Raw genomic sequence first — 26,349 nt, forward strand, 5'->3', positions numbered from 1 at the left:
ATGTTCAATTATGAATTTGAAGATTGCTATGACTCAGCTGTTTTCAAAACATTTTTTTATGCTGTCAAAATTTGAATAAGCCTACTGCTTGGATACCTAAAGTATTTAAACGTTTTGTCTTTGATTCTAGATGGCATTGGAAAAAGTAGCTCAATAGTAGATGACTCGCATGTCGCTATTGTTCTTCAGCGTATTCTTCAGCAGAATGATTCTAATGCTGAGTCTCTACATTTGCTGACATATTTGCTGATGCACTTCATGTGCAGATCTGATCAGGTAAATATTTAAAAAATACTTTTTAGTTGCTGCTATTTAGCATCTCAAATGCAAATAACCCCTTTTCAGATGTTAACACAGTTCAGATCTCTGGATTCAAGGAGTATCTGGGTCTCTGAAGGAATATATTTATGAACTTAGTATGTAATGTGAATAATGAGGGGATCTTGCCTCCCTTTATAACGGTTTTATCAACTGACCTTTATCCTAGGTATAAGTATATTTTTTGTTATATATTATTGTTCAATAGTGTTCTCTATTGCACGGGCCTCAGGATATATGTTGAGTCTTCTGCTAAAATTTTATTTCGTCCGAACGGCGTCCTAAACACCATGCGTCTATATGTTATAGCCTTATAGCATGATTCTGTTTTTATGATTCAGTCTCAGAAGAAATAAATTAATTCCCGAAATTAAAAATATCTAAAAACTGGATAAATCTACTTCATATATATCTTATTTATACCATATCTATTTCTTTCAATGGATGATTTACCTAATTTTGAAGTTTTACCCCTGTGGCTGAATGGATTTTTTTTCTCCTTAGATTAAAAAAAAAAAAAAAAAAAAAAAAAAAAAAAAAAAAAAAAAAAAAAAAAAACAAACGTTGGACAGCTCTGATCAAAATGGCCAAATTTTAAGCTGATACTATGTCAAAGCCTGGGGCGACACATAGTGGGATAAAATGTTGAGAGGGTAGCTGGTTATCCTTTAGTTAGTTTTTGGCACCTAAAGAGATCACTGTAACTCGGAACTTGTGATTACATGATACCTTTTCTCACTTTCTCCATAATATAATCCAAATTATGAGTCCGGAGAAAATCCGCTGCTCGAGGAAGGAGGTATAAAAGGCTTTAAAATTCACCCCCCCCCCCGATTTCACGATATTGTGATAAATTTGAATGCGTCATGTAGCCCTGAACCTTCCTTCACGTCAAGCAGTATTTTTAGGCCCAGGATACAAGATAGGGGTCTCATTGCAGGATGGTAAAACGTTTCTATTTAGTTTGTTTTGAAGGTTCAGTTTTTGAAGGTTCACTTTCGGTTCAGTGTATCTCAGGGTCAATCTGTTCATGCATCGGTTCATTCATTCCTGGATTAGTCACTTTGTTAGATTTGACGGTTTAGTCAATACCGCTGTTGAAAATTTTATTTCTCATTCTTATTGTGGTAACATTTTGGGATTACATCTTGTTTGCTGTCACACGTTTCACATGTAAATCCTCTTAAAGTAGGGTTTAATGACACCATATGGTTTCTGCGCAAAGTGCCTTTTTAGGCTAGTGCTATCGATTTGTGTGTGCGTTTTCGTTTGATAACGTTTAATCTGTGTAGCTTCTCATTTTTCTCTGTTCAAGTGACTCCCTACGTCAGATAATGAGCATGTTGTGGTGTTATGTGCCTCTATATTTCTTCCCTCTTTATTTGGCAACTATTATAGGAACCTCCTGACAGCGGCTAAGTTATTTACCTATTATATTTTCTTGTATTTATTTTGTTATTTGTTTACTTTTTCTCTTTTTGAATTGCGTGATCTTTCATTTGGAATAAGATATTGAATAGAATTGAATATTAGAAACTGGAATTGGTTGTTATTCTAGTTTTAAGTTGTAATAAATTTAGTCAATGTTGTAAATTTAACTAATAGGTTTTATTGAAATTTTTAATTGTATCTGATTGTTATTTTACATAATAGCGGGCATGGATTGTTTTTGCATGTGCTTACTATTTAAGATGCTTTGTCTATTGGCTGAGTCAACGAAATATTTGCAAAATAGAGGACATAAAAATTTGCCAATGAATAAATCATTTGAGACAACTTTTAGGTAAAGATCTGAAATTTGAATTGCGCTACGAAATCATTCAGCCATGCAGACGCCCACAAAGGAAAAAGCCGAAAAATACACGAACTATGTGAAAAACACATCGAAATAAAAGACAGAATATGGATTTTGATATTCCTGAGATGAATTTCAAATCTTTTAGTCTCTTGTGGATGGAGCACTAGCTCCTCCGGTTTACTTGCTTGGACCTACTCTTAACGTTCTAATTTGACTATGAAAATATACAGATTCTTGCCCTTTTCAAGCATATTTTTTTCCGTGATAAAATTAACCTGGTTTGGGATAAAATGATAATAGTTTAATTACCATTTTAAAATTAACCTGGTTTAATCCAAAATTAAATATTTTGGATTTACGGAAGAAAATAGTCGCTCTATATTAAAATGTTCGCTCTATATTTCATTTGAAATTTTTAATCCCTTGAATTAGGTTTTTTATCCTCGCCAATTAGATTGTAGTGTTATGACAGAATAAATACTTAATTTCGTTTGAGTATTAATAATATCCCGTGGTAGCGGAATGGAATAGGTCTCTGTTTGGTAATACGAGACCCAGGATTTGGTCTCAGCTGCAACAACCAACCTCAGAGTCCGGAATATGATTCCAGTATTGAGTTTATGCGAATAACATTTCCATATTAATCCAAACAAGAATAATGATATTAATAATAGTTCTTTTTTTTTTAAATTAGACCTCTGACGAGAAAATGGCTGTGAAAAATCAGAGTTTATTGCTTCGGCACCTAGCTCTAATGCTTGGGTACAGTCAAGTCGAAAAAACTTTCTGCATAACTTCAGCTAAATTAAGGTAGGTTTTTTGTTTTTTACTTTTGGCTTTACAGGTCACTCTCCATTGAGTTGTCTTTTCTCCTTTTGTATATTTACTTGTACTTGTAATTACGGCAGGACCAGGTGTTTTCCTCTTCACCTGAAATGTGAAATTTAGATATTGCATGGAAATTTATTCAACCATAATCTGTCAAGACTCATGCAGATCCCCGTTCTCCGCTCCCAGATTCCTGATGGTATGGATTGATTTTAAACTCTTTGTTACAAGGAACTCCGGAAATGCTATGGAACAACATGAATTTACATGGAGGGTGGCGGTGGAGGAACATGAAGAGTGTCGGAACACTGTCTTAGATCTAAATACTGAGAAGAATTGAATGTCATAGACGAAAATGCCAGTTAATCTTAGGAGTTTTTGAGGTTGCAGTGTGTCAGAATAGGTTTAGTAATTAACGTTAAGAAGAATAAAACGCTATAAAAATATTGAGCGGGTTTGTAACTTTGCTTACCAAGATTATATTATTACTAAGGGTCTGAAATTTTGGGCGTGTAGTGTGTCTGAATAAGTTTAATAATTAACGTTAAGAAGAATAAAATGCTATAAAAATATTCACTGGGTTTGTAACTTCGCTTACCAAGATTATATTACTACTAAGAGTTTGAGGTTTTGAGGGTGCAGTGTGTCATAATAGGTTTAATAATTAATGTTAAGAACAATAAAACGCTATAAAAATATTCACTGGGTTTATAGCTTCGCTTACCAAGATTATATTACTACTAAGGGTTTGAGGTTTTGAGGGTGCAGTGTGTCAGAATAGGTTTAATAATTAATGTTAAGAATAATAAAACGCTATAAAAATATTCACTGGGTTTGTAACTTCGCTTACCAAGATTATATTACTACTAAGAGTTTGAGGTTTTGAGGGTGCAGTGTGTCAGAATAGGCCAAGATTATATTACTACTAAGGGTTTGAGGTTTTGAGGGTGCAGTGTGTCAGAATAGGTTTAATAATTAATGTTAAGAATAATAAAACGCTATAAAAATATTCACTGGGTTTATAGCTTCGCTTACCAAGATTATATTACTACTAAGGGTTTGAGGTTTTGAGGGTGCAGTGTGTCAGAATAGGTTTAATAATTAATGTTAAGAATAATAAAACGCTATAAAAATATTCACTGGGTTTATAGCTTCGCTTACCAAGATTATATTACTACTAAGGGTTTGAGGTTTTGAGGGTGCAGTGTGTCAGAATAGGTTTAATAATTAATGTTAAGAATAATAAAACGCTATAAAAATATTCACTGGGTTTATAGCTTCGCTTACCAAGATTATATTACTACTAAGGGTTTGAGGTTTTGAGGGTGCAGTGTGTCAGAATAGGTTTAATAATTAATGTTAAGAATAATAAAACGCTATAAAAATATTCACTGGGTTTATAGCTTCGCTTACCAAGATTATATTACTACTAAGGGTTTGAGGTTTTGAGGGTGCAGTGTGTCAGAATAGGTTTAATAATTAATGTTAAGAATAATAAAACGCTATAAAAATATTCACTGGGTTTATAGCTTCGCTTACCAAGATTATATTACTACTAAGAGTTTGAGGTTTTGAGGGTGCAGTGTGTCAGAATAGGTTTAATAATTAATGTTAAGAATAATAAAACGCTATAAAAATATTCACTGGGTTTATAGCTTCGCTTACCAAGATTATATTACTACTAAGGGTTTGAGGTTTTGAGGGTGCAGTGTGTCAGAATAGGTTTAATAATTAATGTTAAGAATAATAAAACGCTATAAAAATATTCACTGGGTTTGTAACTTCGCTTACCAAGATTATATTACTACTAAGAGTTTGAGGTTTTGAGGGTGCAGTGTGTCAGAATAGGTTTAATAATTAATGTTAAGAATAATAAAACGCTATAAAAATATTCACTGGGTTTATAGCTTCGCTTACCAAGATTATATTACTACTAAGGGTTTGAGGTTTTGAGGGTGCAGTGTGTCAGAATAGGTTTAATAATTAATGTTAAGAATAATAAAACGCTATAAAAATATTCACTGGGTTTATAGCTTCGCTTACCAAGATTATATTACTACTAAGAGTTTGAGGTTTTGAGGGTGCAGTGTGTCAGAATAGGTTTAATAATTAATGTTAAGAATAATAAAACGCTATAAAAATATTCACTGGGTTTGTAACTTCGCTTACCAAGATTATATTACTACTAAGAGTTTGAGGTTTTGAGGGTGCAGTGTGTCAGAATAGGTTTAATAATTAATGTTAAGAATAATAAAACGCTATAAAAATATTCACTGGGTTTATAGCTTCGCTTACCAAGATTATATTACTACTAAGGGTTTGAGGTTTTGAGGGTGCAGTGTGTCAGAATAGGTTTAATAATTAATGTTAAGAATAATAAAACGCTATAAAAATATTCACTGGGTTTATAGCTTCGCTTACCAAGATTATATTACTACTAAGGGTTTGAGGTTTTGAGGGTGCAGTGTGTCAGAATAGGTTTAATAATTAATGTTAAGAATAATAAAACGCTATAAAAATATTCACTGGGTTTATAGCTTCGCTTACCAAGATTATATTACTACTAAGGGTTTGAGGTTTTGAGGGTGCAGTGTGTCAGAATAGGTTTAATAATTAATGTTAAGAATAATAAAACGCTATAAAAATATTCACTGGGTTTATAGCTTCGCTTACCAAGATTATATTACTACTAAGAGTTTGAGGTTTTGAGGGTGCAGTGTGTCAGAATAGGTTTAATAATTAATGTTAAGAATAATAAAACGCTATAAAAATATTCACTGGGTTTATAGCTTCGCTTACCAAGATTATATTACTACTAAGGGTTTGAGGTTTTGAGGGTGCAGTGTGTCAGAATAGGTTTAATAATTAATGTTAAGAATAATAAAACGCTATAAAAATATTCACTGGGTTTATAGCTTCGCTTACCAAGATTATATTACTACTAAGGGTTTGAGGTTTTGAGGGTGCAGTGTGTCAGAATAGGTTTAATAATTAATGTTAAGAATAATAAAACGCTATAAAAATATTCACTGGGTTTATAGCTTCGCTTACCAAGATTATATTACTACTAAGAGTTTGAGGTTTTGAGGGTGCAGTGTGTCAGAATAGGTTTAATAATTAATGTTAAGAATAATAAAACGCTATAAAAATATTCACTGGGTTTGTAACTTCGCTTACCAAGATTATATTACTACTAAGAGTTTGAGGTTTTGAGGGTGCAGTGTGTCAGAATAGGTTTAATAATTAATGTTAAGAATAATAAAACGCTATAAAAATATTCACTGGGTTTATAGCTTCGCTTACCAAGATTATATTACTACTAAGAGTTTGAGGTTTTGAGGGTGCAGTGTGTCAGAATAGGTTTAATAATTAATGTTAAGAATAATAAAACGCTATAAAAATATTCACTGGGTTTATAGCTTCGCTTACCAAGATTATATTACTACTAAGAGTTTGAGGTTTTGAGGGTGCAGTGTGTCAGAATAGGTTTAATAATTAATGTTAAGAATAATAAAACGCTATAAAAATATTCACTGGGTTTATAGCTTCGCTTACCAAGATTATATTACTACTAAGGGTTTGAGGTTTTGAGGGTGCAGTGTGTCAGAATAGGTTTAATAATTAATGTTAAGAATAATAAAACGCTATAAAAATATTCACTGGGTTTATAGCTTCGCTTACCAAGATTATATTACTACTAAGGGTTTGAGGTTTTGAGGGTGCAGTGTGTCAGAATAGGTTTAATAATTAATGTTAAGAATAATAAAACGCTATAAAAATATTCACTGGGTTTATAGCTTCGCTTACCAAGATTATATTACTACTAAGGGTTTGAGGTTTTGAGGGTGCAGTGTGTCAGAATAGGTTTAATAATTAATGTTAAGAATAATAAAACGCTATAAAAATATTCACTGGGTTTATAGCTTCGCTTACCAAGATTATATTACTACTAAGGGTTTGAGGTTTTGAGGGTGCAGTGTGTCAGAATAGGTTTAATAATTAATGTTAAGAATAATAAAACGCTATAAAAATATTCACTGGGTTTATAGCTTCGCTTACCAAGATTATATTACTACTAAGGGTTTGAGGTTTTGAGGGTGCAGTGTGTCAGAATAGGTTTAATAATTAATGTTAAGAATAATAAAACGCTATAAAAATATTCACTGGGTTTATAGCTTCGCTTACCAAGATTATATTACTACTAAGAGTTTGAGGTTTTGAGGGTGCAGTGTGTCAGAATAGGTTTAATAATTAATGTTAAGAATAATAAAACGCTATAAAAATATTCACTGGGTTTATAGCTTCGCTTACCAAGATTATATTACTACTAAGGGTTTGAGGTTTTGAGGGTGCAGTGTGTCAGAATAGGTTTAATAATTAATGTTAAGAATAATAAAACGCTATAAAAATATTCACTGGGTTTATAGCTTCGCTTACCAAGATTATATTACTACTAAGGGTTTGAGGTTTTGAGGGTGCAGTGTGTCAGAATAGGTTTAATAATTAATGTTAAGAATAATAAAACGCTATAAAAATATTCACTGGGTTTATAGCTTCGCTTACCAAGATTATATTACTACTAAGAGTTTGAGGTTTTGAGGGTGCAGTGTGTCAGAATAGGTTTAATAATTAATGTTAAGAATAATAAAACGCTATAAAAATATTCACTGGGTTTATAGCTTCGCTTACCAAGATTATATTACTACTAAGGGTTTGAGGTTTTGAGGGTGCAGTGTGTCAGAATAGGTTTAATAATTAATGTTAAGAATAATAAAACGCTATAAAAATATTCACTGGGTTTATAGCTTCGCTTACCAAGATTATATTACTACTAAGAGTTTGAGGTTTTGAGGGTGCAGTGTGTCAGAATAGGTTTAATAATTAATGTTAAGAATAATAAAACGCTATAAAAATATTCACTGGGTTTATAGCTTCGCTTACCAAGATTATATTACTACTAAGGGTTTGAGGTTTTGAGGGTGCAGTGTGTCAGAATAGGTTTAATAATTAATGTTAAGAATAATAAAACGCTATAAAAATATTCACTGGGTTTATAGCTTCGCTTACCAAGATTATATTACTACTAAGAGTTTGAGGTTTTGAGGGTGCAGTGTGTCAGAATAGGTTTAATAATTAATGTTAAGAATAATAAAACGCTATAAAAATATTCACTGGGTTTATAGCTTCGCTTACCAAGATTATATTACTACTAAGAGTTTGAGGTTTTGAGGGTGCAGTGTGTCAGAATAGGTTTAATAATTAATGTTAAGAATAATAAAACGCTATAAAAATATTCACTGGGTTTATAGCTTCGCTTACCAAGATTATATTACTACTAAGGGTTTGAGGTTTTGAGGGTGCAGTGTGTCAGAATAGGTTTAATAATTAATGTTAAGAATAATAAAACGCTATAAAAATATTCACTGGGTTTATAGCTTCGCTTACCAAGATTATATTACTACTAAGGGTTTGAGGTTTTGAGGGTGCAGTGTGTCAGAATAGGTTTAATAATTAATGTTAAGAATAATAAAACGCTATAAAAATATTCACTGGGTTTATAGCTTCGCTTACCAAGATTATATTACTACTAAGGGTTTGAGGTTTTGAGGGTGCAGTGTGTCAGAATAGGTTTAATAATTAATGTTAAGAATAATAAAACGCTATAAAAATATTCACTGGGTTTATAGCTTCGCTTACCAAGATTATATTACTACTAAGAGTTTGAGGTTTTGAGGGTGCAGTGTGTCAGAATAGGTTTAATAATTAATGTTAAGAATAATAAAACGCTATAAAAATATTCACTGGGTTTATAGCTTCGCTTACCAAGATTATATTACTACTAAGGGTTTGAGGTTTTGAGGGTGCAGTGTGTCAGAATAGGTTTAATAATTAATGTTAAGAATAATAAAACGCTATAAAAATATTCACTGGGTTTATAGCTTCGCTTACCAAGATTATATTACTACTAAGGGTTTGAGGTTTTGAGGGTGCAGTGTGTCAGAATAGGTTTAATAATTAATGTTAAGAATAATAAAACGCTATAAAAATATTCACTGGGTTTATAGCTTCGCTTACCAAGATTATATTACTACTAAGAGTTTGAGGTTTTGAGGGTGCAGTGTGTCAGAATAGGTTTAATAATTAATGTTAAGAATAATAAAACGCTATAAAAATATTCACTGGGTTTGTAACTTCGCTTACCAAGATTATATTACTACTAAGAGTTTGAGGTTTTGAGGGTGCAGTGTGTCAGAATAGGTTTAATAATTAATGTTAAGAATAATAAAACGCTATAAAAATATTCACTGGGTTTATAGCTTCGCTTACCAAGATTATATTACTACTAAGAGTTTGAGGTTTTGAGGGTGCAGTGTGTCAGAATAGGTTTAATAATTAATGTTAAGAATAATAAAACGCTATAAAAATATTCACTGGGTTTATAGCTTCGCTTACCAAGATTATATTACTACTAAGGGTTTGAGGTTTTGAGGGTGCAGTGTGTCAGAATAGGTTTAATAATTAATGTTAAGAATAATAAAACGCTATAAAAATATTCACTGGGTTTATAGCTTCGCTTACCAAGATTATATTACTACTAAGAGTTTGAGGTTTTGAGGGTGCAGTGTGTCAGAATAGGTTTAATAATTAATGTTAAGAATAATAAAACGCTATAAAAATATTCACTGGGTTTATAGCTTCGCTTACCAAGATTATATTACTACTAAGAGTTTGAGGTTTTGAGGGTGCAGTGTGTCAGAATAGGTTTAATAATTAATGTTAAGAATAATAAAACGCTATAAAAATATTCACTGGGTTTATAGCTTCGCTTACCAAGATTATATTACTACTAAGGGTTTGAGGTTTTGAGGGTGCAGTGTGTCAGAATAGGTTTAATAATTAATGTTAAGAATAATAAAACGCTATAAAAATATTCACTGGGTTTATAGCTTCGCTTACCAAGATTATATTACTACTAAGGGTTTGAGGTTTTGAGGGTGCAGTGTGTCAGAATAGGTTTAATAATTAATGTTAAGAATAATAAAACGCTATAAAAATATTCACTGGGTTTATAGCTTCGCTTACCAAGATTATATTACTACTAAGGGTTTGAGGTTTTGAGGGTGCAGTGTGTCAGAATAGGTTTAATAATTAATGTTAAGAATAATAAAACGCTATAAAAATATTCACTGGGTTTATAGCTTCGCTTACCAAGATTATATTACTACTAAGAGTTTGAGGTTTTGAGGGTGCAGTGTGTCAGAATAGGTTTAATAATTAATGTTAAGAATAATAAAACGCTATAAAAATATTCACTGGGTTTATAGCTTCGCTTACCAAGATTATATTACTACTAAGGGTTTGAGGTTTTGAGGGTGCAGTGTGTCAGAATAGGTTTAATAATTAATGTTAAGAATAATAAAACGCTATAAAAATATTCACTGGGTTTATAGCTTCGCTTACCAAGATTATATTACTACTAAGGGTTTGAGGTTTTGAGGGTGCAGTGTGTCAGAATAGGTTTAATAATTAATGTTAAGAATAATAAAACGCTATAAAAATATTCACTGGGTTTATAGCTTCGCTTACCAAGATTATATTACTACTAAGGGTTTGAGGTTTTGAGGGTGCAGTGTGTCAGAATAGGTTTAATAATTAATGTTAAGAATAATAAAACGCTATAAAAATATTCACTGGGTTTATAGCTTCGCTTACCAAGATTATATTACTACTAAGAGTTTGAGGTTTTGAGGGTGCAGTGTGTCAGAATAGGTTTAATAATTAATGTTAAGAATAATAAAACGCTATAAAAATATTCACTGGGTTTATAGCTTCGCTTACCAAGATTATATTACTACTAAGAGTTTTGTGAGGTTTTGAGGGTGCAGTGTGTCAGAATAGGTTTAATAATTAATGTTAAGAATAATAAAACGCTATAAAAATATTCACTGGGTTTATAGCTTCGCTTACCAAGATTATATTACTACTAAGAGTTTGAGGTTTTGAGGGTGCAGTGTGTCAGAATAGGTTTAATAATTAATGTTAAGAATAATAAAACGCTATAAAAATATTCACTGGGTTTATAGCTTCGCTTACCAAGATTATATTACTACTAAGGGTTTGAGGTTTTGAGGGTGCAGTGTGTCAGAATAGGTTTAATAATTAATGTTAAGAATAATAAAACGCTATAAAAATATTCACTGGGTTTATAGCTTCGCTTACCAAGATTATATTACTACTAAGGGTTTGAGGTTTTGAGGGTGCAGTGTGTCAGAATAGGTTTAATAATTAATGTTAAGAATAATAAAACGCTATAAAAATATTCACTGGGTTTATAGCTTCGCTTACCAAGATTATATTACTACTAAGGGTTTGAGGTTTTGAGGGTGCAGTGTGTCAGAATAGGTTTAATAATTAATGTTAAGAATAATAAAACGCTATAAAAATATTCACTGGGTTTATAGCTTCGCTTACCAAGATTATATTACTACTAAGAGTTTGAGGTTTTGAGGGTGCAGTGTGTCAGAATAGGTTTAATAATTAATGTTAAGAATAATAAAACGCTATAAAAATATTCACTGGGTTTATAGCTTCGCTTACCAAGATTATATTACTACTAAGGGTTTGAGGTTTTGAGGGTGCAGTGTGTCAGAATAGGTTTAATAATTAATGTTAAGAATAATAAAACGCTATAAAAATATTCACTGGGTTTATAGCTTCGCTTACCAAGATTATATTACTACTAAGAGTTTGAGGTTTTGAGGGTGCAGTGTGTCAGAATAGGTTTAATAATTAATGTTAAGAATAATAAAACGCTATAAAAATATTCACTGGGTTTATAGCTTCGCTTACCAAGATTATATTACTACTAAGGGTTTGAGGTTTTGAGGGTGCAGTGTGTCAGAATAGGTTTAATAATTAATGTTAAGAATAATAAAACGCTATAAAAATATTCACTGGGTTTATAGCTTCGCTTACCAAGATTATATTACTACTAAGGGTTTGAGGTTTTGAGGGTGCAGTGTGTCAGAATAGGTTTAATAATTAATGTTAAGAATAATAAAACGCTATAAAAATATTCACTGGGTTTATAGCTTCGCTTACCAAGATTATATTACTACTAAGGGTTTGAGGTTTTGAGGGTGCAGTGTGTCAGAATAGGTTTAATAATTAATGTTAAGAATAATAAAACGCTATAAAAATATTCACTGGGTTTATAGCTTCGCTTACCAAGATTATATTACTACTAAGGGTTTGAGGTTTTGAGGGTGCAGTGTGTCAGAATAGGTTTAATAATTAATGTTAAGAATAATAAAACGCTATAAAAATATTCACTGGGTTTATAGCTTCGCTTACCAAGATTATATTACTACTAAGGGTTTGAGGTTTTGAGGGTGCAGTGTGTCAGAATAGGTTTAATAATTAATGTTAAGAATAATAAAACGCTATAAAAATATTCACTGGGTTTATAGCTTCGCTTACCAAGATTATATTACTACTAAGGGTTTGAGGTTTTGAGGGTGCAGTGTGTCAGAATAGGTTTAATAATTAATGTTAAGAATAATAAAACGCTATAAAAATATTCACTGGGTTTATAGCTTCGCTTACCAAGATTATATTACTACTAAGAGTTTGAGGTTTTGAGGGTGCAGTGTGTCAGAATAGGTTTAATAATTAACGTTAAGAATAATAAAACGCTATAAAAATATTCACTGGGTTTGTAGCTTCGCTTACCAAGATTATATTACTACTAAGGGTTTGAGGTTTTGAGGGTGCAGTGTGTCAGAATAGGTTTAATAATTAATGTTAAGAATAATAAAACGCTATAAAAATATTCACTGGGTTTATAGCTTCGCTTACCAAGATTATATTACTACTAAGGGTTTGAGGTTTTGAGGGTGCAGTGTGTCAGAATAGGTTTAATAATTAATGTTAAGAATAATAAAACGCTATAAAAATATTCACTGGGTTTATAGCTTCGCTTACCAAGATTATATTACTACTAAGGGTTTGAGGTTTTGAGGGTGCAGTGTGTCAGAATAGGTTTAATAATTAATGTTAAGAATAATAAAACGCTATAAAAATATTCACTGGGTTTGTAGCTTCGCTTACCAAGATTATATTACTACTAAGGGTTTGAGGTTTTGAGGGTGCAGTGTGTCAGAATAGGTTTAATAATTAATGTTAAGAATAATAAAACGCTATAAAAATATTCACTGGGTTTATAGCTTCGCTTACCAAGATTATATTACTACTAAGGGTTTGAGGTTTTGAGGGTGCAGTGTGTCAGAATAGGTTTAATAATTAATGTTAAGAATAATAAAACGCTATAAAAATATTCACTGGGTTTATAGCTTCGCTTACCAAGATTATATTACTACTAAGAGTTTGAGGTTTTGAGGGTGCAGTGTGTCAGAATAGGTTTAATAATTAATGTTAAGAATAATAAAACGCTATAAAAATATTCACTGGGTTTGTAACTTCGCTTACCAAGATTATATTACTACTAAGAGTTTGAGGTTTTGAGGGTGCAGTGTGTCAGAATAGGTTTAATAATTAATGTTAAGAATAATAAAACGCTACAAAAATATTCACTGGGTTTATAGCTTCGCTTACCAAGATTATATTACTACTAAGGGTTTGAGGTTTTGAGGGTGCAGTGTGTCAGAATAGGTTTAATAATTAATGTTAAGAATAATAAAACGCTATAAAAATATTCACTGGGTTTATAGCTTCGCTTACCAAGATTATATTACTACTAAGAGTTTGAGGTTTTGAGGGTGCAGTGTGTCAGAATAGGTTTAATAATTAATGTTAAGAATAATAAAACGCTATAAAAATATTCACTGGGTTTGTAACTTCGCTTACCAAGATTATATTACTAATAAGAGTTTGAGGTTTTGAGGGTGCAGTGTGTCAGAATAGGTTTAATAATTAATGTTAAGAATAATAAAACGCTATAAAAATATTCACTGGGTTTATAGCTTCGCTTACCAAGATTATATTACTACTAAGGGTTTGAGGTTTTGAGGGTGCAGTGTGTCAGAATAGGTTTAATAATTAATGTTAAGAATAATAAAACGCTATAAAAATATTCACTGGGTTTATAGCTTCGCTTACCAAGATTATATTACTACTAAGGGTTTGAGGTTTTGAGGGTGCAGTGTGTCAGAATAGGTTTAATAATTAATGTTAAGAATAATAAAACGCTATAAAAATATTCACTGGGTTTATAGCTTCGCTTACCAAGATTATATTACTACTAAGGGTTTGAGGTTTTGAGGGTGCAGTGTGTCAGAATAGGTTTAATAATTAATGTTAAGAATAATAAAACGCTATAAAAATATTCACTGGGTTTATAGCTTCGCTTACCAAGATTATATTACTACTAAGAGTTTGAGGTTTTGAGGGTGCAGTGTGTCAGAATAGGTTTAATAATTAATGTTAAGAATAATAAAACGCTATAAAAATATTCACTGGGTTTATAGCTTCGCTTACCAAGATTATATTACTACTAAGGGTTTGAGGTTTTGAGGGTGCAGTGTGTCAGAATAGGTTTAATAATTAATGTTAAGAATAATAAAACGCTATAAAAATATTCACTGGGTTTATAGCTTCGCTTACCAAGATTATATTACTACTAAGGGTTTGAGGTTTTGAGGGTGCAGTGTGTCAGAATAGGTTTAATAATTAATGTTAAGAATAATAAAACGCTATAAAAATATTCACTGGGTTTATAGCTTCGCTTACCAAGATTATATTACTACTAAGGGTTTGAGGTTTTGAGGGTGCAGTGTGTCAGAATAGGTTTAATAATTAATGTTAAGAATAATAAAACGCTATAAAAATATTCACTGGGTTTATAGCTTCGCTTACCAAGATTATATTACTACTAAGAGTTTGAGGTTTTGAGGGTGCAGTGTGTCAGAATAGGTTTAATAATTAATGTTAAGAATAATAAAACGCTATAAAAATATTCACTGGGTTTATAGCTTCGCTTACCAAGATTATATTACTACTAAGGGTTTGAGGTTTTGAGGGTGCAGTGTGTCAGAATAGGTTTAATAATTAATGTTAAGAATAATAAAACGCTATAAAAATATTCACTGGGTTTATAGCTTCGCTTACCAAGATTATATTACTACTAAGAGTTTGAGGTTTTGAGGGTGCTGTGTGTCAGAATAGGTTTAATAATTAATGTTAAGAATAATAAAACGCTATAAAAATATTCACTGGGTTTATAGCTTCGCTTACCAAGATTATATTACTACTAAGGGTTTGAGGTTTTGAGGGTGCAGTGTGTCAGAATAGGTTTAATAATTAATGTTAAGAATAATAAAACGCTATAAAAATATTCACTGGGTTTATAGCTTCGCTTACCAAGATTATATTACTACTAAGGGTTTGAGGTTTTGAGGGTGCAGTGTGTCAGAATAGGTTTAATAATTAATGTTAAGAATAATAAAACGCTATAAAAATATTCACTGGGTTTATAGCTTCGCTTACCAAGATTATATTACTACTAAGGGTTTGAGGTTTTGAGGGTGCAGTGTGTCAGAATAGGTTTAATAATTAATGTTAAGAATAATAAAACGCTATAAAAATATTCACTGGGTTTATAGCTTCGCTTACCAAGATTATATTACTACTAAGAGTTTGAGGTTTTGAGGGTGCAGTGTGTCAGAATAGGTTTAATAATTAATGTTAAGAATAATAAAACGCTATAAAAATATTCACTGGGTTTATAGCTTCGCTTACCAAGATTATATTACTACTAAGGGTTTGAGGTTTTGAGGGTGCAGTGTGTCAGAATAGGTTTAATAATTAATGTTAAGAATAATAAAACGCTATAAAAATATTCACTGGGTTTATAGCTTCGCTTACCAAGATTATATTACTACTAAGAGTTTGAGGTTTTGAGGGTGCAGTGTGTCAGAATAGGTTTAATAATTAACGTTAAGAAGAATAAAACGCTATAAAAATATTCACTGGGTTTGTAGCTTCGCTTATCAAGATTATATTACTACTAAGGGTTTGAGGTTTTGAGGGTGCAGTGTGTCAGAATAGGTTTAATAATTAGCGTTAAGAAGAATAAAACGCTATAAAAATATTCACTGGGTTTGTAGCTTCGCTTATCAAGATTATATTACTACTAAGGGTTTGAGGTTTTGAGGGTGCAGTGTGTCAGAATAGGTTTAATAATTAGCGTTAAGAAGAATAAAACGCTATAAAAATATTCACTGGGTTTGTTGCTTCGCTTATCAAGATTATATTACTACTAAGGGTTTGAGGTTTTGAGGGTGCAGTGTTTCAGAATAGGTTTAATAATTAGCGTTAAGAAGAATAAAACGCTATAAAAATATTCACTGGGTTTGTAGCTTCGCTTATCAAGATTATATTACTACTAAGGGTTTGAGGTTTTGAGGGTGCAGTGTGTCAGAATAGGTTTAATAATTAGCGTTAAGAAGAATAAAACGCTATAAAAATATTCACTGGGTTTGTAGCTTCGCTTATCAAGATTATATTACTACTAAGGGTTTGAGGTTTTGAGGGTGCAGTGTGTCAGAATAGGTTTAATAATTAGCGTTAAGAAGAATAAAACGCTATAAAAATATTCACTGGGTTTGTAGCTTCGCTTATCAAGATTATATTACTACTAAGGGTTTGAGGTTTTGAGGGTGCAGTGTGTCAGAATAGGTTTAATAATTAATGTTAAGAATAATAAAACGCTATAAAAATATTCACTGGGTTTATAGCTTCGCTTACCAAGATTATATTACTACTAAGAGTTTGAGGTTTTGAGGGTGCAGTGTGTCAGAATAGGTTTAATAATTAACGTTAAGAAGAATAAAACGCTATAAAAATATTCACTGGGTTTGTAGCTTCGCTTATCAAGATTATATTACTACTAAGGGTTTGAGGTTTTGAGGGTGCAGTGTGTCAGAATAGGTTTAATAATTAGCGTTAAGAAGAATAAAACGCTATAAAAATATTCACTGGGTTTGTAGCTTCGCTTACCAAGATTATATTACTACTAAGGGTTTGAGGTTTTGATGGTGCAGTGTGTCAGAATAGGTTTAATAATTAATGTTAAGAATAATAAAACGCTATAAAAATATTCACTGGGTTTATAGCTTCGCTTACCAAGATTATATTACTACTAAGGGTTTGAGGTTTTGAGGGTGCAGTGTGTCAGAATAGGTTTAATAATTAGCGTTAAGAAGAATAAAACGCTATAAAAATATTCACTGGGTTTGTAGCTTCGCTTACCAAGATTATATTACTACTAAGGGTTTGAGGTTTTGAGGGTGCAGTGTGTCAGAATAGGTTTAATAATTAGCGTTAAGAAGAATAAAACGCTATAAAAATATTGATCGGTATGTAACTTTGCTTACCAAGATTATATTATTAGTAAGGACTGTGGATAGACAGGAAATGTGAAATAGAATAGCCCAGGCACATAGAGTATTTTTGTCTGTGGAAAAAGGTAGGAGGGATAAAAAATAATTCATAGACCTGAAACTAGTATAGTAAAAGCTGCAGTAATTGCAAATTCCAAGAATAGCTTAGAAGTGTGGGTGTCTTGAAATGTTGAGAAAGATATGTCAGATGAATCTTTGAGAACGATTTGGGTCAATCTTACTTTTTAGAAACATAATGAAAGAAATGTTTAAGTGATTAGGTCACGTCTTCTGGATGAAAGAGAATCGGGTGCCAATGATTGTACTCTGACTGTCGAGCTGGGGCCAAGCGAACAACGGAGTGTCTTCGAAGAGGTGGCTATACAGGGTAGAAACACAATTCAGAAGAAATCAGAACCTCGTGGGAGGGACTAAATATTGAAGATTTGCGTAGTATGAGATGGAGCAGGAGTTAACGCCATTGTATTGGCATCAGGAGGCCTGGGGCTCTGTTGTGCTGTTGGGAATAATAGCAGTAGTACTAGTAGTATCAAACTAAAATAGAGCATAACTATTATGTATACAGACAACTCAAAACTCATTTTTACGTTGTCAGTACTCTTGGCGAATTAGTGCAAAATAGTGTATAAATGCTTAGCTGTCAACAATCAGTTTGGTACAATTAACCAATCGCTTAAGTCAATTTTTGCAAAGCCAATAGGAGAGGACTTTGCTTATTCTCTTGCGAGACCTCATACTTCTCAGACCTGAAAAGAAAAATTTTAATGAAAGTAGAAAATGGCTGAGTAAGGGAATCTTAGATGTCTCTTGAGTTGAAAATCTGTTGTTTTTTGTCACTCGACAAGAAACGCCAAGAGTGATTTGGTGACAAAAAAATATTTTGGGAGGCTTTTCCTGACACATTAATGAACCAAGCATCAAAATAAGAAAATAGATCAAGGATTTTGAAGAGGATAATAATAATCTATAACTTATTTTATATTGGTTTCTTAGGATTTTCGTATTTTATAGGGTTTGAAGGTTGTATTTGAATCTAGGATTAGACTTGAAATAATACAAATTTTGGCAGTAGTGCCGAAAATATCTGTTTACTCTTTGTGACTACTATGTATAAATGTGTTTTTTTTTTTTGTTTTTTTTTTTTCATCACAATTTCACACAGAGAGAATGGGCCTTAATTTTCAGACTATTTTGAGCTCCATTCCTCCTTACAGAAAATAAGTTAGAAAACATGTTAAAATTGCTTAAAAAACAGATATTTGTGTATAAAAAGTACATTCTAGGAAGCTTGCATAATCCCTCTCCTTATGACTAAAAGCTTACATGATTTTCATCTTTATCGCCTGTCATTTAACGCCTACTTAAAAACTGAATGCTTACTCGTTTGATGTTTTTGCTTTGATATAAATGGATTTTTACTTTGTCTCATCCAATTAGGACATACAAGTTGGACATCGTTGAGAATTTAAATCGATCCTCCTCCACCAATTAAGATTTTTTTTTGACAACCTAATGGACAACAGTATCAGTGGTATCAACAGCAGCAGTTGATACAGTTAGAGCAACAGAGACAGGACCCTCGAGCTTTTAGGAGCAAAATATGCCTAAAAACCCCAGTGTCAATAAAACCCCCTAGTGCCTGGGGGCAGGCGTTCTAATTTACGCTCTGAGGGAATATATGGTTCTTATGGAAGGGAAGTTCGTATAAACTTCATAAAGGACTAGTTTGATTGTAAATTAAAAGTTCTAGTTCACTTTTTAAAAGTCAAAAGAGATTGGAGGGCAAATTACCCCCCCCCCTTGCCCTTTTTCCCCAAACCTATCTGATACAAGTTTTGAGATAGCCATTTCCTTTAAATAGTGCGAAGGTCAGATATGAAAAACTCCTGTGTCGACACAACCCCCCAGGGCCCAAGGGAATGCGTTGTAGGTAATGCTCTGGGGCGTATGCGGTTCTTATGGAAGGGATGAGAGTAAAAAAAGATCGAAGTGCAACTAGCCCCCCCTCCACGCCCGATTTTCATCAAGCCTATCTGATGAGAACTTTGAGATAGCTATTTTTTAAATATAGCTCAAGGATCATATAATAAATATTCCGAGGTCGACACAATCTCGCAGGGCCCGGGGTCAGGCGTTGCAAGTTATTCGCTTGGAGCACTTAAGGGTGCTGTGGAAGGGACGCTCTTATAAACATAAGAGAGGACTCATTTGATTGGAAATTGAAAGTTCTCGTTTAGTTTTTAAGAGTCAAAAGAGATCAGAGGGCAACTAGCCCCCCCATGCCCCTTTTTCGCCAAATGCATCCGATAAAAATTTTGAGATAGCCTTTTTGTTAAAAATAGTTCAAAGATCAAAAAACAAAAACTTCGGTGTCGACATACTCCCCCAGGGCCCGGGGGCAGGCGTTCTAAGTTATTCCCATGGGGCATATATAGTTCTTATGGAAGGGATGCTCGTATAAACTTCAGAGGGCTCATTTTATTGGAAGTTGAAAGTTTTAGTTCCTTTTTTAAGAGCCAAAAGAGATCCGATGGCACCTGCCCCCCCCCTCCATGCCCTTTTCTCTCCAAACCCATCTGATAAAATTTTTGAGATAGTTATTATGTTAAAAGTAATACAATGATCAGATAAGAAAAAGTCCAGTGTCGATACAACCCCCCAGGGCCTGGTTACAGGCGTTATAAGTTATGCCCTGGGGGCATATGTAGTTCATATGGACAGAATGCCCGTATAAACTTCAGAGAGGGATAATTTGAAACGCAAATTGAAAGTTCTAGTTCAGTTTTTTTAAGAGTCAAAAGAGATCGGAGGGCAACTATTTCCTCCACCCCCCCCCCTATGCCGTTTTCCCCAAACCCATCCGATACAAATTTCTAGATGGTCATTTTTTAAAATAGTTCAAAGGCCAGATAACAAAACTCCGGTGTTGACACAACCCCTCAGGGCCCAGGGGAAGGCATTGTAAGTTATGTCCATGAGGCATATATGGTTCTTATGAAAGGGTTCTTATGTTCGTATAAACTTCAGAGAGGGCTCATTTGATTGGAAACTGAAAGTTCTGGTTCACTTTTTAAAAGTCAAAACAGATCCGAGGGCAACTAGCCCCTCCATGCCTTTTTCCCCAAACTCATCCGATAAATTTTTTTAGATAGGCATTTTGTTAAAAATAGCTCAAAGATCAGATAAGAAAAACTCTGGCGTTGAAGGAACCCCCCAGGGCCCGGGAGGAAGACGTTATAAGTTATGCTCTGGGAGCATATATGGTTCTTATGGAAGTGATGCTAGTATAACCATCGGAGAGGGCTCATTTTATTGGGAATTAAAACTTCTAGTTAACTTTTTAAGAGTCAAGAGACATCCGAGGGCAACTAGTCCCTCCTAGCTCCTTTTTCCCCAAACCCATGCAATACAAATTTTGAGTTAGCCATTTTTTTTAAATATGTTTTTTTGCAATGATTGTTTATTTAATTTCTGTTCGTTTTGGGTTTCATTTATTCTTTAATAATTATTCTTTACTAATTTTTGGTTGTTTTAAGTTTCAGCTGTTGTAGTTTTCTATATCTTTTGATTTTAAGTTTAATATGGCCTTTACTTGTCTTTAGAAAACTTCTTTTTCAGAAAGTTTTTTTTTTAATTAATTACTGGACTGTTTTATAATATTTGACTACTACAATGCACTGTTTTGCAGGATTGTGCTTATTTAATTTTAAATAGCATGCGCGAATCTATTGCTGACTCAACTCAGTAAGCAACTGATTGTTTTTATCTGTAATTGAGTCAATAAGTCTTTTATATTCTCATCTAAGAAGCATAACATATTCTACTTTCAGGTCATCCCCGATTTTCAACGCATTTATATCTCTCCTGCCAAAAGTAATGGATTGCAACATACCTCTTGGCAACACCCTCCTACAATTTGCCTTGTCTACATTAGTCTACTGTCCTGCACCGCAAGGTGGCACAAAGGCCTGTAACTTCTCTCTGTGGTGGCTGGAGCCTCATGTCAGAAAATCTTGGCTTCACACACTTCTCGTCATACTTTATAAATACCGCTATAACCACTCTCCTGTGGCTTCACAAGTGCAGTTGACCATTCGGATTGTGCTGCACACACTTCACTCCCATAACCATCGATGTCCCCCATCATATCAAACTTTAGCATTTATCAACAAGTAAGTTTAAAGACACGCTCCAAATTGGCAGGCTACTAATTAAAACAGTTCTTAACTCGCACTAGTGAATGCTTGTGTTTTTTTTAAACTATATCCCCCCATCTATTTCAATTCGATTATTATTCGCTGAAAAAAATGCAAAAGGGCCTCATAAAGAAAAAGAAAGAACGAAGATTATTTTTTTCTAAATCAGAAACTGAAAAGAAATATTAAACAATAAAACAAATATTTTCGTCTTCATGTAGATATCTCGCAATTAAAATTTCAGGTAAAATGAAGTTAGGCTTTTCTCAATATGCAAACTTACAAGCCGTTTCCAATTATGAGCCTTCTCAAGCTGTTTTTGGACTGTAAAAAGCAAAAATTATGTGGTTTTGATAAACAGGGTGATTTATTAATACTAATATTTGAGCTTATACAAGCTTATACAAATGGATAATTTTACGGTTTATTGTCCAAGGAGGTAAACGTGAAAGATGGTTATCAAATCTGAAGAAGATTGATCGTAGGTCCTTTTTATTTCTACCTGTAAGAAACTTCCAGAAAGAAGCAATGTAAAGCAGATGTGGAACGGCTGTGGCGTTGTATATGGATTCTAGAAGGTAACGGCTAAAGCGTAGTTTGCTTTTTACTATTCCAAAATATGCCAACTTTACGCTCAACATGAGATATCAGAAAACGACGTGTGTGGCCGATGGATGTGCCAATTGGAAGGTCCAAGTATTTAATATGGTCTGTAGGTTTGATAAGAGAACCGTCAAGATGAAGAAGAGAAGTAGAGGGATTTCGCCAATTGAAAAGGACAATTTCGCCAATTGAAAAGGACAACTTTGGCTTTCCCAGGACGAAAAGACATCCGATTTTTGAATAATCATCTTTGAACATTTTGAAATTCTGCTCAATTCGCTTGATTGTACGGCTGAGATTCAAGATGTCATCAGCAGAACAAATAAGAGGCACATGGATTCCCCCAAGAATCCAAGAAGGAAGACATTTTGCCTGAGCATCCAGGACACTATTATTGAACAGGGTTGATGAAGTGATAGCTTCCTGTCTAGCCCTTTTCTTAACGGGGTTGGAGTACTGAGGAATCGCAGGCATATTCGAGGGATTAGAAGAGTTTGGCCTTACACGAGAATTGATGCAATTGTATTGGGATCGATGAAGAGCCGACTGCAAGGGTAAACGGGATGGGGGTTTTAAACTTACTCAAGGCGCTTTCTTTTTGAGCTGAGATATGACTTTTATGACAGCGTCACAAGTAACAAAAAAATCAAGGTCAGAAGATTCATCAACGAAGTTGTAAAGCTCGTCACAAAATTGTGACTCTAATACAGGATATATCCCCAGTAGATCAGGTTAATTCTTGACCTTCTCGGAATAAAGTTTTTGTATTTTAGATCGATGAAAGGCAAGTTCCTTAGCAAAAATTTTTTCTGATGCTTTTTCAGTTCATTGACTATTCCTTGGCGGGGACATAGACAATCTCTCCATAATTTGTACCAAAACTTAGCCCGGTCACAAGCTTGAGACAGTGCAATATTTCCCCCTGTGGTTAGTCAGGAAATGTTCTTGTAAAAACGGAATATCATAATTCTGAAGCATATTCTCAAGAATAGGTCTTTTGTCAACAAGACCATCGTTAATATTCCAAGATGTCAGACTATGTGATGTCAGGAGCTGCTCAGTCATGGTCTAGTAGAGGTCGGCTTCTGTTTAGTGACGGGACAATTTGCATTGTAGTATGTGTAACCGTTTTTCTTACATACTACACAAAACATAACACCAATGCATGGATTGGATTTGCTGGCCGCGTGGTCAGTTGCTCCAAAGTGACCACAGATGGTGATATTATTACAACTGGCTGCGACATGGCGTTCGGCGTGACAAGAAAAGCGTCTTCTAGGCAAAAACTTTTATTCATCAACAGGAAGTATTTCGTAATCAATTTTGGCTCCGTGTTTTAGGAAGGAGTCTAACTCAGCGCTGGTATTGAAGTAAACTTTGTAAGAACGTGAGATTCTGATCATGACACCTTTGCCAGCTCTGGGAATAAGCTGAAACACTTCTTGTTCCCTCCATTTCGACGGGAATTCTCTTCACTACCCTGATAAAGTTTGGAGTCCTTAGTGACGGATTTATCGTTCGTTGCTTTCCTTTTATGTGGTCAACGATAGCTTCAGCAGTATCTTTAGACTTAAATATAAGTTTCCAGTTGTCTTTACTCTTACGTAGTTAGCTCATTTGAGAAGGATTTGAACACACCTAATCGACAAAGGACATACAAGCACTGAGGGTGTTGGTTGATCCAGGTAAGTTCTTAGTACAGCTGCATAGAATGGAGTTTCACAATCCTATGCATTGAATTTCATGGGCCAGGAAATAGGTTCGTTATTGTTTGACTCGACTAAACAATCAATTTTTTGGCCTAGCTCATTTACTTTCACAGCCAGAGTAGCCACTACTGCATCGCCTAAAGTGGGAACAGAGCACGGATTCTCAGTAACGAATTTTGGCTTTGGCTTCTTTTTTTATCCCGAGCGTTTAACCATTTACAAAATTTCTGTAACATTGTCTTCACATTTCACATTTCTGACAAACCAAACTGGAACTTATCGTTCCAGTCGCTCGCAAACTGGAACTTATCGTGCATTATTTCTTTCGCTGTAATTATGTCCCTTTACTAAAGAAGCTTGTTGTTTTACCAATAATTAACTCAATCTTCGCACACTCTGTCATTAATCGACAGGGCTTAATATTGATCCTGTCATGGTAACAAAAACTCGTCTAACTGGAATTATCACCGGGCGATCAAAATCCAAATCACTGTCAAAATCATTCTAATATCCAAGCTAAAAGTCCGTTCATTTCATCAGGTAAAATAAGTTCATAAAAACTTGCCAAACAGCTTCTTAATATCTAGAAAAGAGCTATTTTTTTGTTCGTTCCCACTGAATGAAAGCTAGTTGAAGACGGTCTTTCAATAGTCAAGGGACTACACAGGAGGAAAAATTCTATGGTACCTGAAGATTAAAAATTTGTCGTTGCGTTTGCTATCTGCCAAACCCCTTGCTACAGCACTGGTAAACTGTTCTTGTTTTTTTTTTTCTGAATTTTTTTTTTAACCATCCCGCATCTTTTTTTTACAGTTTCGTAATCGAAACTGTAAAAAAAGGATATTTTGCATATTATTTCCATTTTGCATATTTCCTCTAATTCTGCAAAAGTTTCTACAAATTTTTACCATAGTTATAATTTTCATCAAATCAATCAATTGATAAACAAGCATATTGTATCATATACTCCTCTTTTTCAAGTGCGTAAAGTGAAATTAGTTACTGCCCCGTGTTTCTTTATTATATTTCTTTTCACGTTTTATGAAGGGGCGGCCAGTTTGGTGACGATACAGGGTGATAAACCTTACCACTAGCAAGCTTGACCAGACAACTCATCATGCCATTGGGTAAATCTTTATTTTTTCTGTGTTAAAATTCCAGTCGACTTCCAGAAATTTGACCTTGTGACTGGTGTGTCGTGATATAATTATTGCAATATTTGATGACCTTAAAGAAAGAATCTTTTCGTCTTTTTGTTTGAGCAGTTCCTGAAAATCAGGGATTAAAGTCGGTATTCTGAATATTTTTGTGCATTACAATCGATGTTTTTTAGGCAGCAGCACAAGCATAAAGATATAAGTCGGAATTCCCTGTCATCTGAAATGACTGTTGTGGATTCTGAAAGCTGCAGAACTCCAAGGCTGATACTGGCAACTGCTGCCCTTACTGCTCATTCCTGCGATGTTGGCCGATTTAATGAAATTAACAGCAATAGAAGAGATAGTAGTAGTTCAGGATCTGGTTTTAGGAGACCAATTAGGTAACAGCTGAAGACACTTTTTTGGAGTGTCAATTTTGATTTTATTTTAGAAGAGTTTACGCATTTTAGTATATGGGAGATATATGTATATATATATATATATATATATATATATATATATATATATATATATATATATATATATATATATATATATATATATATATAATTTATAGATAATTTAATTAGATAATTAATCAGATAATTTAATTGAGTCTATGTATTTTTTGAACTCTAAATTTTGCTTTCTTTTCAAATTCTTAATGACAATGTATGGTAAGCAAAGAAATACTTCCAAAGTCTGTGACATCCTCCTAGAAAAGTTGTTCCATATTATATGTCTTTTCGCTTGAAAATTTCGAAAATCATGATCTGGAAATAAATATTTGGCATTTTATACACACACCCCCCCCCCTCCCGGTTAAAATTCAAAATCCTTCTTCTTGATAATCTTCTTGATGACAATTCTTCTTGAAGGGTTGTTATGCAAAAGTTGAACTTTAGCTTAAAAATAGTTGGGCATGGATGGTGGTGACAAGTGGGGGCTAAGAACGACATCAGTCCTATTAATATTTAAAATAACACTGAACATGGTATGAATAAGGGACATAAAAAAACTGACAAAATACAGTTTTTCCCAGATAAATGAAGAGCAACTTTGGAGCTTAGAACGAACACAGATTATCCTGGATATGAGTTGTGTTGCCGCCCTTTCTAAACCTCTTTGTTATGCGCTAGTGTTTAGTATGGTTTGTATATTAAAAAAAGACTTTATTGCTATTGATTCAAAACCAAAATTGAACCAAATTGATGCAAGGTCAAGCAAAATCTAGTTTTATATGAAAAAACCTATCTAAGTATATGATAATGAACTCGACTGAACTGCTTAACAGAAATTCCTAGAAGAGAAATTGTTGACCTTCTCTTGGGGTGAAAA

At 33.4% G+C, this 26,349-nt stretch overlaps 1 protein-coding gene across 1 annotated transcript in view; it reads left to right on the forward strand.

Annotated features, from left to right (window-relative positions):
* The window catches only part of LOC136027128 (protein unc-79 homolog), a gene marked incomplete in the record, with an annotated part of 218,865 nt that overhangs the window by 127,224 nt on the left and 65,292 nt on the right, over nucleotides 1-26,349 (forward strand). Inside the window, 4 exon segments of the mRNA XM_065704088.1 lie at nucleotides 131-276; nucleotides 2,811-2,926; nucleotides 21,195-21,536; nucleotides 25,206-25,412. Of these exon segments, the coding sequence (XP_065560160.1) occupies nucleotides 131-276; nucleotides 2,811-2,926; nucleotides 21,195-21,536; nucleotides 25,206-25,412 (811 nt within the window).

This window comes from Artemia franciscana, chromosome 5, assembly GCF_032884065.1.
Source record: "Artemia franciscana chromosome 5, ASM3288406v1, whole genome shotgun sequence".
Classification (NCBI taxonomy): Eukaryota; Metazoa; Arthropoda; class Branchiopoda; order Anostraca; family Artemiidae; genus Artemia; species Artemia franciscana.